Raw genomic sequence first — 16,754 nt, 5'->3', positions numbered from 1 at the left:
GAGAAGTGACGGTGGAGGAATATTCGTGGGACGGTTGGGTCCCGCCAGGATGAGCACGTCGCTTCATACTCGGGGTTTGACCCGACCATCCTGAAGAGGAACACAAAGTGATGGGATAAGTATCCATACGATTTCGTGTTACTGATTCTGTGGGCGATCATTGTTTGATCCCTTGCCTCACGCATCACTCTTCAACCAAAATTATGTGTGGGTGTACATATATCTATCATTCTTTCAGGATCTGGATTTCTAGCTGCTTTTGCTTCTGCTATATTTTGATTTACGACTTTTTTTGGTTTTCGGGTGTAGGATTATTATTTGGTGCATATATTCTCATTGCTTGTTTGTAAAGTATGGCATTCCAACTATCTTTGATCTCACGAGCGTGATAGGACACGCATGAAATCCTCTTCAGGGACCTAGAGATAAGATTAGATATAGTCACACACTTTGTGACGACATACATCCGCCATCACAGTCACACGAAATTTGCGGGAACTTTTCCTTCTACCTGCGTCGTCGGTATCTCCAGCCTTCAACATACAATCACTTTTCCAATTGTCACCCAAACGATAGAATTGACCTTGACGCGTATTAAAAGTAAAATACTGGTATGTTTCTTTTTTTTTTTCATCGTTGCTCATTTATATCTGTGCTGCCAGTTCACTTGAACCTGTACAAGTATATATCTTGTCGTAAAAGCAACGGGACGCAATCTGCGATGACTTCAGCTGGTGTTCCTGGCACCGACGCTTCTATCGCAACTCAAATCCCAACTACTACAAAAATCGAGTGGCCAGAACTCGAACCCGAATCATCTGCATTCTCAGATGAATCCATGGCAGCAACCGCTGCTCTTTTTACATCTCCCAATACAACAGCCACATTTGACGCAAGTCTTCTTCGTGACCCACTCAAAATCAACTTGAAGCAACAAATTAAAAAGTTGATTGTTGCCATTCAACATTCGACAATCGAATCCCGTTTACCTGCTGTTCTTGAAATTTTCAACTCGTTTGCTTGTGGTCTTCGTGCTGCGGATGAGAAAAAAGTCTTGTTGGATGCCGTGTCGAGGTGTCTGAGCGTACCTCAGTTGCTTGAGACTGTTGTGGATTTGTTCAGGCCGCTGTTAATTCATTTGGTTGCGAGGTGGTTGGACGATGAAAATGTCGATGGAGAGGTGAAGGAGGAGAGGTTGATTGCTTTGGCTTATATCGTTGAGGTTTATGAGGAAATCTTCCCGTCTGTCCTTTCCTTTCTACCTTAGGCTCGGTTCACTGACTGGTTTACTCGTAGGATATTACACGAATTTTTGACCAAATTTTACCCTCATGGCCCACTTGCAACTAGCGCCACACAATCCAGTACACCCTTCGGAGAGGTTGAACGATTACACCGTCTCCTTTTGACATATTTCCGCATCCAACAAGCCAACCGTGAACTCCCTCTCCAACTCTTCTGGAGTTTAACGCCGCTCAGCAAACTTATATGGTCATCTAACCATAATCAAGATGATAATGGAGTTAAATTACTCGCTATCCGATGTTACGCTTATCAAAGTGGAATGGGTGAGGCGGAGAGAGAGAAGATGGAGAGGAAAGTTTTGAACATGAAAGACGATGAAATGTGCAGCGTTGATTGTTGGATATCTGCTGGTGGGTTCGGGAAGAAGGATGAGGAGGGGAAGGAAAGGCTCTTGGATGGTTGGGTGTTGCCTATGTTAGAGGTACAGAGAGTTAAGGATATGAGGGAGGGGCTTTATGATGTTGATTTAGAGACGTTCTACGGATTTGAGGATGAAGAAGAGAGAGTATGTGTTGAAGAGCTCGATTTGAGGTATGGTTGTATCCTGTCTTTTCTCCAGTGATTAACTTCTTTGCTATAGCCCTCGTGTTGCGAACATTCATGGCGTCTTACTCCTTCGACAGTCCACGGCGCCCGCGCGTCCCTCGGTGCTTATAGCTACGCCTACTTCTATCAGGTCTCTCCTGGCTCTTGCTCTTCATATATCCATGCGTGCTCCTACGCTCCTCACATCATCACCGTCCGCTGGAAAAAGCCTTTTGCTAGATCATCTTGCCCGGTCACTTTATCCCGACACTGAGAATCAAATCATTACCATTCATCTCGCTGATACATCACTCGATCCTCGATCTCTTCTCGGTTCATACATTTCTTCTTCAACTCAGCCTGGGAGTTTTGAATGGAAAGAGGGTGTCCTGGTGCGCGCAATGCGTGAAGGTCGTTGGGTTGTCTTTGAAGATATTGATCGAGGAAGTAATGAAGTTCTTGGAGTCATCAAACCTCTCGTTGAGTCACTGCGGCTCGGAAATTGGATAGGTGCACGAGCAAAGGTGGATGTTCCATCCAGAGGAACTATCGTTGCACATCAGAATTTCCTGGTGTTTGCAACCCGTTCTTTACAACCATCGAGAAGTGGGAAATTCGTTCAACCAACGTTTTTTGGTGCCCACAAGTTTTGCGAGACGATCATCAGAGCTCCAGAGGGAGACGAGCTGAAGATGATAATAGAGAGACGGTGTGTGAGGTTGGGAAGCAATGCTGTGGAGGGGTTGATTGATCTTTGGACAGAAGTGAAGGCGTTGGGGATGGTGGCGAGTGTGAGGGATGTTGGATTAAGGGAGCTGGAAAAGTTGTGTGCTAGAGTGGAGAGGCTGTTACCAATGTCGGATCAGTCAATGGACATTGATCCATCAGAAGGAGGCATTGTGCCGCTTTGGAATATCTTTACAAACCCTTCGTTGAGAGAGGAGATATATCTGGAGGCACGGGACGTGTTCTTCGGCGCGAGCGCAACGACTACCTCAGCCAAGAATCATTTTGATAGTGTTGCTGCCATTGTTGGCAAGAAACTTGGTTTGGATGAAGAAAGACAAGAATGGTTGCTGAAAGGAAGGGTACCTGTTTTGGATATCGAGAAGGATGTGAATGGGAACATCAGTGGTGTGTCCATAGGGAGAACAAGATTGGCTGCGAAGCAGAGGAAGAGTTTAGTTGATCTACCACCTTCAAGACCTTTCGCTATGCATCGCCCCGCTGTGTGTCTACTCTCTCGTATTATGACGAGCGTGGCACTCTCCGAACCTGTCTTACTCACCGGTGAGACGGGTACAGGAAAAACCAGTGTCGTCACGCATTTAGCGTCTTTGCTTGGGCGTTCGCTTATCTCTCTCAACTTGTCCCATCAGACAGAATCATCGGATTTGATTGGTGGATTGAAGCCTATTGATACGAGGGTTCCCGCATCCGTGTTGCAGGAAAGATTCTTGGAGCTATTTGGATCCACTTTTAGTAGGAAGAAGAATGAGAAGTTTGAGTCGGAGGTTAGGAAAGCTGTGAACGAAGGAAGATGGAAGAGAGTTGTGGGACTTTGGAAGGAGAGTGGAAGATTGGCTAGGGAGCGTTTGACGGCGAGAAAGGCCGAACGGATGAGGTACGTTTTCTATGTTCGTTCCCTGTTTCTCGAGCTCGTGCTTATAATTTTCATTCATAGCGAGGCTGATCATGGACGTGGTGAACCTGAGGCCCCTCGTAAGCGGAGGAAGTTTAATGCTGTAGAATCCATTGCTGTATGGGATGCTTTTTTGAAGGATGTCGATGAATTCGATATCCAGCACGTGCAAGGAAAAGGCAAATTTGCTTTCGGATTCGTAGAAGGTCCTTTGGTCAAGGCATTACGGTCAGGCGATTGGTAAGTTGACCATTTGCTGACTAGTGCGCACGTTAAAACTCATTTATGATTGAAGGATCTTGCTGGACGAAATTAACCTTGCAAGCCCGGAAACCCTCGAATGTATCTCCGGATTACTCCATGGTCCAACTGCATCCATTACCCTCACGGAGCAAGGATCCCTTGAGCCTGTACCTCGCCACCCAGATTTCCGGCTATTTGCCTGCATGAACCCGGCAACTGATGTCGGCAAGAAGGATCTCCCTCCGAATATCCGTTCCCGGTTTACCGAGATCGACGTTCCGCCACCAGATGCTGATAAAGATACACTCTTGACCATAATCACCCAATATATCGGAGCATGTGCAGTTGGAGACAAAGGGATCATCATGAACGTGGCAGAGTTTTATATCGCCGCCAAAGGTCTGGCAGGGAAGCGCCAGCTTGCAGATGGTGCCAACCATAGACCACATTTTAGTATGCGGACATTGGCACGTGCGTTGACCTTTGCTTCTGATATGGCGAATATGTATAGTCTGCGTCGGGCTGTTTGGGAGGGTTGTTTGATGGCTTTTACGATGGTTTTGGATCCATCGAGTGCGGAGATTTTGGTGGGGCTAATGCACAAACACTTGTTGGTGGGAGTTCGGAATCCCAGGTCCATGTTAAGTATGGAACCAGCAGTTCCCCGCGGTCATTCGGCTGAGCAGTTTGTCAAATTTGGGCCGTTCTATTTGAAGAGGGGCCCCTATCCTGAAGACCCAATGGAAGGATACATCTTAACGCCTTCGGTGGAGACGAAACTTATTGATCTTGCGCGTATCGTTACAACCAGAAGGTTCCCTGTTTTGATCGAAGGCCCCACTTCAAGTGGCAAGACAAGCTCCGTCGAGTATCTAGCACGGCGAACTGGTCATCGCTTTGTCCGTATTAATAACCATGAACATACAGACATTCAAGAGTATCTTGGCTCCTACGTGTCAGATCCTCTGACTGGCAAGCTCGTTTTCAAAGATGGTCTTCTTGTGCATGCTTTGCGGAATGGGGATTGGATTGTCCTAGACGAACTGAATTTGGCTCCAACTGACGTCTTGGAAGCCCTCAACCGGCTTCTTGATGACAACCGAGAGCTTCTTATTCCGGAGACTCAAGAAGTGATACGGCCTCATCCCCAATTCATGTTGTTCGCAACTCAAAACCCTCCCGGCCTCTACGCTGGCAGAAAAATCCTATCTCGTGCGTTCCGTAACCGATTTCTTGAAGTACATTTCCAGGATGTCCCACAAGCTGAATTGGAGTCGATCTTGTGTCAACGTTGCAAGATCGCTCCCTCTTATGGTAAACGCATCGTCGCCGTATTCCAAGAGTTGCAAAAGCGGCGTCAGGCTGGTCGTGTCTTTGAAAGCAAGCAAGGTTTTGCTACTCTCCGGGATTTATTCCGCTGGGCCAATAGAGATGCTCTTGGTTATCAAGAATTGGCTGACAATGGATATATGCTGCTAGCAGAACGTGCGCGTCGAGACGATGACAAAGCTGTTGTCAAGGAGGTGATTCAATCCATCATGGGGGTGCAAATCAACGAAGATGTCCTTTATAACCTCCATCAGCCAAGTGTGAACATGGCCGAGTTTTTGGGTACACCATTACCATTGACATCTGACGTCGTCTGGACGAAAGCCATGCAACGCTTATATATCTTGCTCTGTCGTGCGCTCAAGTTCAACGAGCCCGTTTTGTTGGTTGGGGAAACTGGTTCCGGGAAGACTTCCGTCTGCCAGATCTTCGCCGAAGCTACCGGGCAGCGGCTACATGGACTCAACTGCCATCAAAATACTGAAACTGCAGACATCATCGGCGCTCTGCGCCCCGTTCGAAATCGGACTGCATTAGAAGCAGAAGTATTTCAAGAAGCGTCTTCCGCATTAGCAGCGAGTGGTGTGCAGCCCACTGACTCATCCTTTGAAGGGCTTGCCTCTGCGCTGGAAAATGCTTTAAAATTGTCTTGCTCCAATCATGGTTTACTATCCCATGCTCGAAGTCGCCTGCTTGGGCTTCAATCCATTTTTGAGTGGCATGACGGTCCTCTCGTCGAAGCCATGGGGCGTGGTGACATATTTTTGCTTGATGAAATCTCTTTGGCCGATGACTCAGTGCTGGAGCGGTTGAACAGCGTACTGGAACCTGCTCGTACCATTGTTCTTGCCGAAAAGGGAGGAAGCGATTTTGTGCATCCAGTTGTTAAGGCTATGGACGCTTTCAAGTTAGTTGCGACAATGAATCCAGGTGGCGACTATGGAAAGAAGGAATTATCACCAGCATTGCGCAATCGTTTCACAGAGATCTGGGTACCACGTGTGGATGGTCGTGCTGACTTGGAGTTAATTGTGGGCAGTCTCTGGAAACATGCAAATCTTAGACCCTATACACAAAAAGTGCTCGATTTTACGGAGTGGTTATCTTCAAGGGTTGGGGACCGGTCCATAGCAAGTTTGCGTGACATTATAGTAGGTAATCTTGAAATGACTTTTCTGCCAATTCCTGATACACCCCATTTATAGGCTTGGGTTATGTTCTCTAATGCTGTCTACACGGCTGAAGGAGCTATCTCGTCTTCCGGGGTTTTTGTAAGTCTTAAATCCTTAGACCCAACCTTTGGCTAATGAAGCTTGTAGCACCATGCAGCACAAATGACGTACCTTGATGGACTAGCTTCCCTTCCCCAGTTGTCTGCGTATTCTCGTGACGCTCTGACTCGACTCAAGGAAGAAGCTACGAGGAAACTAAATGAGATGGTGCCTCTTACCGATACCAATTTCCATGAACCAGTCTTCGATCCCACTCAATTTGTTCAGTTTGGCTCGTTCGGGATCAAGAAAGGTCCACTTGAAGCAGAACCCCTGGTTTTCAATCTGGCTGCTCCTACGTCGCGGAGTAACGCTATGCGCATCTTACGTGCCTGTCAGTTATCAAAGCCTGTTCTCCTTGAAGGCAGTCCTGGAGTCGGGAAAACGAGTTTAATCACTGCTCTCGCGAATATCTCGGGTCACCACCTCTGCCGCATCAATTTATCCGATCAAACTGATCTTATCGACCTTTTTGGTTCGGACCTTCCCGTTGAGGGTGGCTCACCAGGCGAGTTCGCCTGGAGAGATGCAGAATTCCTCAAGGCGCTACAGCTTGGCCATTGGGTACTTCTGGACGAGATGAACCTGGCGCCCCAAACTGTGCTCGAGGGTCTCAATGCTGTTCTCGATCATCGAGGAACGGTTTATATTCCAGAATTGGGAAAAACATTCACTTGTCATCCATCATTCCGAATCTTCGCAGCTCAAAACCCTATAAACCAGGGGGGTGGCCGCAAAGGCTTGCCCAAATCTTTTGTCAATCGATTTACCAAAGTCTACATCGAGGAACTTACTTCTGCCGACCTCACCTTGGTTTGCCAGCATATGTTTCCTGATATGGATGAAAACGTTCTTCATGCCATGATTGCTTTTAATAACAGTCTCAATGACGAAGTTACACATCGGAAAACCTTCGGTCGCGCTGGTGCACCTTGGGAATTCAATCTTCGCGATGTCATTCGATGGGGTCGCCTTCTGATTTCGTACCGTAACAGAGCACCCGTCACCTTCCTTCGAAGCGTATACCTCCAGCGGTTTCGTACCAATGAAGACCGCCGTCGCGTGCAAGGCATATTCGACGCCATCTTTACTTCTTCGACGCCATCGTTTGAGCAAGCTCCTCCCTCATTCTTCTCTCCCTCAGAGCTGCAAGTTGGTCACTTCTTAACCACGCGTCATAATTTTTCTACATTTTCTCGCCCTGAGCGTCTTCTCAAGGTTCAAACCGCACCCATGGAGACCCTTGGCGACTGTGTCTCGCAGAACTGGCTAGCTATTGTTACTGGTCCCCGTGACAGTGGTAAGTCTCACTTGATTCGGGCTTTGGCTAATTTTACAGGCAATCCACTTCGTGAGATATCCATGAATAGCGCCACGGACACCATGGATATAATTGGCAGTTTTGAGCAGGTTGATGTTCGGGCGCTAGCTATCGATCTCATTCGCGACATCTTGCAACTCGCCGAAGAAGATTTTAGAAATCCGAAACAGGCTCAAGAGCTACATGATCTCATAGCCACGCGAGACTCACTGAACCTAGCGGTATCGGGCCCTCTGACTCAAGAAATGATTGTTTCTTTACTGGGACAGGCTTCTGACTTTCTCTCCGATCTTACTAATCACTGTGGCGCTTCCGGGGAGGTTCAGCAACGCATCAAAACACTCTTGCGGTCACCATGGGTGGGACGCTTTGAATGGATGGATGGACCTTTGGTTCAGGCAATGCGTCAAGGTAAATGGCTGCTTTTGGACGGTGCCAATCTCTGCAATCCTTCTGTACTGGACCGCCTCAATTCCCTCTGTGAGCCCAACGGCCAATTGACTTTGAATGAACGTGGTCTCGTGCAAGACGTGATTGAGGTTATCAAACCGCACCCTAATTTCCGATTGTTTATGACGGTCGATCCTCAACACGGTGAACTATCGAGGGCTATGCGAAATCGGGGTATTGAGATATTCATCCCCTTGGGTATCCTTCCCGATGACTATCTAATTGTTTTGGATCACCTGCGTCTACCTCGTCTTCAAACTCCTGTTGAGCACGCAAATCTGCTGTCACTGAATCATCTGTCTTCTAGGAGAGGCCTAGCAAAGTCATTGTACCAACGAGAGAAAATCACTACTTCTTCGGGACGATCACTCGACCACTTTACTCCTCTATCCAACGTAATGGATCGCTTCCCCTTGTACCTTAACGCCTCAAATGATATGTATCTTGATGCATCGACTTTCTTCCTGTCTCGTACTTTCCACCCTGCGTATTTCCCGTACTTTCGTCGAGTTTTGGACACATGTGATGGTACAAATGGACAATTGAAGCAATATCTTCATGCTTTCGTGAATTTGTTGTCAAGCGCCCCATCATTATCCGTCACCAGTCGCATTAAGGACATGTTAACACAAGTGAGAAAGTGTTCGTCTGAGATCTTGTCTGCCCAGGTCGGGTTTTACACATTCACATAAACACGTACGTGTCTCACTAATTGAAATAGGCCATGGACGACTTTGCCAATGAGTTGTCAACAAGCCCTACTGAGTCCGATGCAGACGCAGTCCTGAACATTCTAGACTTCATTGCAGCTGTTTTCCTCCAACGCGAAAATACAGGCCCCGATGGTTACGAGCCTCGTTTTTCGACTCCGACGGTTGAGAGGATACATCAGGGAATTAAAAATTTCTTGGACCAATTATCTCGCCTCAACGAACATATCTTAAATACGCTCTCTTCTGATGCTGACATCATCGAAGTACTAGTGAGTCTTCAACTGAGATAACCACCTATCAACCCTGATTCTGTTCCTTTAGAACGCATTACCCTTGGTTCTCGCTGTTAACAAATGCGGGCGATTCCTTCATACCATTTCATTTCAGGCCCTTCTTGATCATTCAGCTGTTCAAGTGGTGGTTCGCATGATCAGAGATGTGTTAAATGGTGCACCACCTCTACTCCTTTCCCTTTCTACTGATGCGGTACGTCTGGAAGAGATCACGTCACCAACTTCAGGCATCTCTCTTGTAGACTTATGGTTACGGTGGAGTTGTAAAGATGCACTGCCGACAGGTGATTCGTGGGGGGTACGATTAGACAATGTGGCCCACCTTCTGAACAATAACAACACCCAACCAGGCGAGCTTCAATGTTTTGTGACAAATTGACACTCAGCTCACGGGCGCCATTCAGAACTTCGGCGACAGGTTCTTCGATTCGCGTCAACAATGCAATTTGCTACAAAGCGATCTGGGCATGAAAACGACTTTGTAGATATCCTCTTAACCTTGGATCAGGCCTCTAAGGACTTAGCTGGCCTTTCCAATATCACATTTGATAATCAACGAGAGATAATAACCTCAGAAACCTCTAGCACAATCGACATGACGCCCAAATTGCTCACTCTGAATATGCTTTCGGGACCTTTGAATCATAGCGCGGTAAGTGATTCCTCTCAGGTCATAAGAGTTACGTCTGATGTTTGCGCAGTTGGAGAAGCACCTTGACCTTGTGTGCCGCTTTTCTGGAGAGCCGGTACTGCGCTACGTTGCGTTTCAGCAGTTGTCGTGGGCTCTGGAAGCTGGGACAGGTAACTGATCTTCTCCGACTCTTTGTTAATGAATTAACCAGCTACTTAGAAACAACTACAAAGTATATACAGTCCCTCTCGATGTGGATGGAGTCACTGTTCGATCCACCTCGTATCGTATGTGTGACATCCCTTTGCGCACTGTTCTGTTTTTGACAAAGATTCAGCACGAATCTAGCGTAGATCACATGTTGGCGCCCTCTCAGTTGATTCGGGCAATTACACTCTGGTATGTGAAAGATAGTGTGTTGTAACGAGTTTTTGATTTTACATTCCAACAGTAATCCAAAACACTTTACCCTTCAATCGACTGGTGCATATGAACGGGAAACCAATCTTCACTTGGATACCACACTCACGGACAGCTACATCACGAGGCAAAATCGATTGGAGTCATTGTTTTCTACAGTAATTTCGGTGGTATGTGGCTCCTCTGTTACCCATCGACCCTCATTTTGACTGTGAACACTCAGCTGGTGAAATCCCTGAGCTCGCATGATGAATGCATTCCGGCACTTTCAACCCAATCACTCCAAAATATGGATGCCTCTCTGGATGACCTTCATTCGTTTGCGGATTTGAACCCTCCATTGCGAACTCTTCAGCTCCATCTTGAGCCATTGCGAGCACTACCACACTGCACGATGGAGCAAAAGCTCTATCGACTTGCTAATGCTTGGGTGGCCGTTGGCACTGCCCTTCTCAAACTCCTCATTCCGGATACACCCGTCGATCCTGTCGCTATTGAAAATACCACTACCCTGCTGCGAAGAAGAGAACAAGACCAGGCATCAATTGAGCTTCACCTCCACTACGTTCTCGAGCGAATCACGACAGGAAATAATCATAGTTTCATTCTGCGTGTTCTCCGTCATCGGCTGAGTGGTACAACAGGAGACCATTCGGGCGCAATCTCGGTCAAAGGGCGAGAGAGCGTCGCTCGATTGCACTCGTATTGGGCTGAAGTATGGCAGTTCAAGAACCAAGTCCTATCCGAGGCCAAGATATCTAGTATCCTCAAGCCTTCCAGCACTGTGAATGAGAGTACTGTCCTACAAGAACAAGTTATCCAGGAGTCCATCACGGGTTTCCATCAACGACTCGCTCACGCATACCCCGAGTTTAGAGACCTCAATTCGCTCCTAAGCTTACCTATATCGCAACTGAGACTCGGACTGCGCCTTGCCTCGAAAGCGAACAGACTAAATTCGGAGGCCGTAACTACTATGACAGCGCTTACCTTCTATCCGTCAATTGGGAGTCCTCTGGTCTCCTCTCTCAGCCAGAAACACCCAATTCTCGGTCCCTCCACTTCCATCTACTTGTGCCTCGTGAAATTACAACTAGAGGTGTCAGTAGGCGTTCAGATCAAGTACTTGTTGCCACAATTGGAAACACTATATGACCAGGTCCTCGGATTGTGGCTCATCGATAGGGCTAGAGAAGCAGAGAATGAAGCAACCTCCCAGAGCCTGTATCGTGAAGCAGTCATACAACATGACGCCAAGACTGACGCGGAACTTGAAGAGGAGGAATTTCTTGCCTTGTTCCCGTCTTATGAGGATTCGTTAGCCAAGGGAATGATGGGCACCACCAAACCCGAGCCTCTTCAGAACGTATCTAAAGAACACATGGCTCAGATGACTTCCCTTTATTTAGACATATTCTCATCAGCGGCTCTCGAGAAACCCACATTGGGGCGCATAGATCAAACAAGGAAACATCTTCTATCGGAAATCCTGCCATCCCGTGTCCATGAGCTTCCTGATTCGCTAGACACCACTGCACTAGCATACCGCCTTCGTTTCGCTGACGGTGCTCGTCGCTTCCTTCAGACACCGATAGACGAGCTAGCGGCATACAACTTTTACAAAGATTCGAACCCACATGAAATCAAGAATGCTTCGTCCATCGTCATGGCTCTCAGGGCACAGTTGAAGACGTTGTTCGATGAGTGGCCTGACCAAATGGTCCTCCAGCACTTAATGGATCGCTGCGATATCATCCTAGAATTTTCCGTAGAGAGTCCGGTCGCAAAGGTGTTGTCTGCTCTGGAACAACTGCTACTGCAAACAGATGATTGGGAAATGTATGCAAACCGAAGTAATTCTCTTACCTCTTATCGACAATCCTTGATTGAGCTCATTGTACGATGGAGGAGGTTAGAATTGGGTGGCTGGAGTGGTTTGCTGGAATCTGAGGCACATACTTTCGCTGAAGGTGCTTCAGAGTGGTGGTTCCGACTGTATAATGCAACAATTCGGGGACTTTTTGATGCCATGAGATTTGGCGAAGAGGACCAATATCTGAGCAAAACCATTCCTCTTATCGACGATTTTGTCTCATCAAGTCCGCTCGGGCAGTTTTTCTTCCGAATTAGACTTCTCCAAAGCTTCGAACGATTCATCTCTGAGTTGTCAACTACAAAAGAAAATGCCGAGAAACATTGTCTCGGTCGCATGGTTCGCATCATCCATTCCCTCCTACAGTATTATGGATTGTTCCAACCAAGCTTCCAATCATACCTCACGGAACAGCGGATCGTTTTGGATAAAGAGATCAGAAATCTCATCAAGTTAGCAAGCTGGAAGGACATTAATGTGCAAGCATTGAAGCAGAGTGCCCAGAGGACCCATCACCAGCTTTACAAGATTATACGCAAGTTCCGGGAGGTCTTGAGAGAGCCGATAACACACAGACTGAAGACCACAACGCCCACGATCACAGAGGTAGATCTCCGTCCCTTACCATTGATCTGCCAACGACTGGAAGAACTTCACTTGCCTGTTCCTCATACTCTATCGGCCACCCTTGTAGGCCCCCTGTCGGATTTAGGCTCGACTTTAAAGAAGTTTGAGAGACTGATTCACGCCAAGATAATACCATTCACGTCTCGTCGACATAACGTTTATGCTGATGACCTTGCCATCGCCATCATCACTACTTCCAAGGAGCTGTCAGATATCCCAATCCCGAAGAATTTATCGGCGGAGAAACGCGCAAAGTTTGTAAAGTCCTTACTTGTTCGGAAACGCAAGGGCTTCAGCGACCTTCTCAAAGAGCTTAAGGCAATTGGCCTCGCGAGCAACGTCACTGCAGAGGTTTCACGCCAGAATGCTGACCCGGTGTGGCTGCGAGGGCAACCGGTCCTTGGAAACGCGATCATTGACTTTGGACTGAGCAAGACCGAAGCCTACTTCTCGAAACTCCTCGCTTCTCTCCCAGAACTTCGTGCGTCACTTTCGAACCATCATAGTGACCTCCAAACGCGTGAGCTGCTACGCGGACAATCTTTCTTGGAGTCAGGCTTGTCAAATGCAATTGGCCTTAGAGCTAGGTAAGTTACTGCCTCACCTTCATTGCCATATCTCAATATCCTTCTGTAGTTTGGCCGCAGGGAGTGAACAAAGCACTCGACTGAAGAAAATCTGTTCTCGCTTGCTCGTCTTAGCCTCTTCAGAGGTCAAAATATTCCAGAAGAGCCTGTGTGACCGAATTGGGGATGCGACACGTCTCATGTGCCGGCTTTTCAGTGCACTCACGGAGGTTGCCCAGGATCTCAATCTTTTCAAACGCCTGCAGAAGGACTCCACCAAGGACGTGCCAATTGACGAACTGGAGAATTATCTCACGACATGCAACGACCTGAAAAACAGCCTTATGAGTATTCAGGACGCCGTGGAACAGACGCCTGTACCTGCTCTTTCCAAAGGTGAGTTGAAAAGTGATAACGTCACGTAAATCTGAAGCGTTAAAACATTGTACAGATGAGCATGAGACCTTTTTGGCCTGCCTCGACTTTTTCAAATCATGCGCATCCGCTTTAGCAGAATGGTCGTCGACCTATCCTCATTTGCAATACCTTTTTGAACCGAGTCAAAACTGGCTTTCCAGCGAAAATGCAGATTGCATTCAGATTGAGCCCTGCCACGAAGAAAGTTCGAATAGTTCGACTGAGGCTCTTCTCAATTCCTTGCTTTTCGCTGTCCAAGCAATGGTTAAGGAAATGGATAAGTTGAATGTGAATGTGGATGTGGATGAAGATGAATTGACTGATCGATCTGTATCCAAAGCCTTTCAAGAGACTCGTGGTTTCACTCACCTCCTGTCACTTTCTCACATCGTTGAGCAACTCACTACCCTGTTGGCCACGATTCAAGGCGAAAAAGAGTTGAAGCATATATTACAATGCATCCTCCCTTTCCTGCACGTCTATCAAAATCTCGCTCAAGATCAGCTTGCCATTCATGCCCGGTGGACGAAAGCGGCGTTCAAGCTCGATTATGTCATTTGCGTCACCCTTTTAAGGTTGTCTAAGGAAGGCTTCTGCCAACCTTCAGAGACGGAAGAGGGTGGCGATGGTGAGGGAGAAACACTAGAGGCCGCCGACGGTACTGGACTCGGTGAAGGGTCTGGGACGAAAAACGTCAGTGAGGAGATAGGAGACGAAAGTCAGATTGAGGGTTTGAAGGGGGATGACACCGAAGAACGAGAGAGGGAGGAGAACAATGACGATGATAACGCAATTGAAATGTCAGAAGATTTCGCAGGTGCTTTGGAAGATGTCCCGGAAGATGGGTCGGAGATGGAAGGAGACGATAAATCTGATGGGAGTGAAGCGGATCCTGAGGAGAAAGTAGAGGACCTGGATCCCACCGACCCATCGGCTCTGGATGAGAAGATCTGGGGAGATGAAGACGGTCCTCCCGACTCAGATAATTTACCAGACAAAACAGATAAGGACTTTTCAGAGGAGCAGGGTGGGTCATCCGAGATGGTAGCAAAGGAGAACGAGGAAACATCAAAGGAAAGGTCGAAGGAAGATGAGGTATCAAAAACGGAGGAATCAAAAGAGGCACCCGAAACTGAGGAGCAAGAGCAAGAACCGCCGGGTGCTGCTGGTGCACCGATGAAAGACGATGTTCAAGATGCGGATACTCTCGACCTCCCGGAAGATATGGAGTTGGATTTGGGCGAGGAAGAGAAAAGGGATAACACAAACAATGAGATGGAAGACGAAGGCGAAGGCGAAGGCGAGGAACGGGAACTGGAACAGGAACAGGAACGGGTATCCGAAGGCAATGAAATGGACGATGATAATGCGTTCGAAAACGATGAAGTTGAAGGCGAGGAAGGCGACGGGACGCAAAAAGATGATATGATTGATGATTCAGACATTGAAATGGAGAAGAAGATGGAAACAGAAGTAGATGAGCAGCAGGATCCCGATCCTGCAGCAGAACAAGGGGCCCCCGATGAAGTCGTGGCTCGTCCAGATACCTCAGTGGGAGAGGGAGATGCCAATCTGAATGATGAGGCACAGACAATGGACCATGATCCTACCTCGACTGGTCAGACAGGAAGCTCAGCAGCGGAAAGTGGACAGAAAGCGAGTTCAGAGAGGGTCGAAATAACCAAACAGGCTGGGTTTGTCCTATTTATCTATACTCATCCACCCTACTGACGACGCTGTAGAGCTAACAGTGATATCCGAGAACATTCTACTCAGGAGAGTCCGGATGACCACAAGGGGAATGCTCAATCTGGTGAACAACAAGGCCACGAACAATCTTCTGCCGCAGAGAAAACGCAAGCTAACCCCCTCCGAAGCCTTGGTGAAACTCTTAAAGAAATCAAGCAACGTTTCGACGAAATTCTGGGCAGCGAACCCGCTGACGTACCGAAGCCCAAAGTCGGACCATCAGAGACGCCTGCTCAGCTTGAATACCTCCAACCGGATGACGAGGACAACGATATGCAAGCCTTGGGAGCAGCCGAGGAGGAACAAGTTGCTAAGCTTAATGATCTAAAATTCGTTGAAGAAGACCCGTACCTTGATCCTTCCTTCTCTATGGATGTCGATGAACCTGTTCAGCCTGAGCACCATGAAAAACCCCAGGAAGAACTCGCATCTCAGTCAGAACAGACTGCCTCAGCGCTCCGCGAAAATATCGAGGGGGCTATTCTGCCTGGGTTCGGACCAGATCCACAGGAGCCTACGACTGTAGTCAACTCTTCGTTGCCGACAACGAATGCAGAGGTGGAAGAAGAGATCAATAGAAATGCCGAGGCAGAATTGAAGCAGTGGCAAAGTGAGAATTTCCCCGAGTCCCGCGCAGAGCATATATGGCGACTGTACGAATCTATGACACACGATCTTGCTTATGCTCTCTGCGAGCAACTCCGACTCATCTTGGAACCAACCTTGGCTACTCGTTTGAAGGGTGACTTCCGCACGGGAAAGAGACTGAATATGAAAAAAATCATACCCTACATTGCCAGTGACTACACAAAGGATAAGATTTGGCTTCGGCGGACAAAGCCTAGCCAAAGGGAATACCAAGTCCTAATTGCCATTGACGATTCCCGTTCTATGGCAGAATCACACTCAGTCCATCTCGCCTACCAGACCCTCGCACTTATCTCGAAGGCTTTAACTCGCCTCGAGTCCGGTGATATAGCCATAGCCAAATTTGGTGGAGTCGTTGACCTTCTACACGGCTTTGACCAGGGACCGTTCACAGATCAAGCCGGCACACAGGTGTTCAATGCATTTACATTCAAGCAGAAGGCAACCAATGTTCTTTCCCTCATCGACACCAGCTTAAAGGTTCTAGAAAGCGCTCGGGAGCGTCGGTCTATGTCTTCTGCCTCTGCTGCCGACCTATGGCAATTGGAAATAATCGTATCTGACGGCATTTGTCAAGACCATGACAAACTCAGGACCCTTCTGCGTAAGGCAGAAGAACAGAAGGTCATGATTGTTTTCATCGTCCTAGATTCTCTCCATTCTTCCACTGCTCCGGGGTCGGTTTCCTCGAAAGATGTCAACTCAAACTCTATCCTGACTATGACGAAGGC

General features: G+C 47.8%; 3 protein-coding genes across 3 annotated transcripts; 2 read left to right on the top strand and 1 right to left on the bottom strand.

Annotated features, from left to right (window-relative positions):
* Nucleotides 1–1,587: 1,587 nt before the first annotated feature.
* On the top strand, nucleotides 1,588–2,012 carry AGABI2DRAFT_193711 (hypothetical protein; the record flags this gene model as incomplete). Its single annotated transcript, XM_006462542.1, has 1 exon — nucleotides 1,588–2,012. A coding segment is annotated over one exon (280 nt), but the record flags the coding sequence as incomplete, so codon positions are not given.
* Nucleotides 2,013–2,231: 219 nt separating this feature from the next.
* On the top strand, nucleotides 2,232–3,716 carry AGABI2DRAFT_186491 (hypothetical protein; the record flags this gene model as incomplete). Its single annotated transcript, XM_006462541.1, has 1 exon — nucleotides 2,232–3,716. One exon carries the CDS (start codon nucleotides 2,232–2,234, stop codon nucleotides 3,714–3,716), a length of 1,485 nt encoding a protein of 494 aa, XP_006462604.1.
* Nucleotides 3,717–15,768: 12,052 nt separating this feature from the next.
* AGABI2DRAFT_193710 (hypothetical protein) lies at nucleotides 15,769–16,276 on the bottom strand. Its single transcript, XM_006462540.1, has one exon. The coding sequence runs from the start codon at nucleotides 16,015–16,017 to the stop codon at nucleotides 15,826–15,828; it is 192 nt and encodes a 63-aa protein (XP_006462603.1). The 5' UTR covers nucleotides 16,018–16,276; the 3' UTR covers nucleotides 15,769–15,825.
* Nucleotides 16,277–16,754: the final 478 nt, after the last annotated feature.

Source organism: Agaricus bisporus, assembly GCF_000300575.1.
Source record: "Agaricus bisporus var. bisporus H97 unplaced genomic scaffold AGABI2scaffold_7, whole genome shotgun sequence".
Classification (NCBI taxonomy): domain Eukaryota; kingdom Fungi; phylum Basidiomycota; class Agaricomycetes; order Agaricales; family Agaricaceae; genus Agaricus; species Agaricus bisporus.
This window is presented reverse-complemented; position numbering and strand designations above follow the sequence as displayed.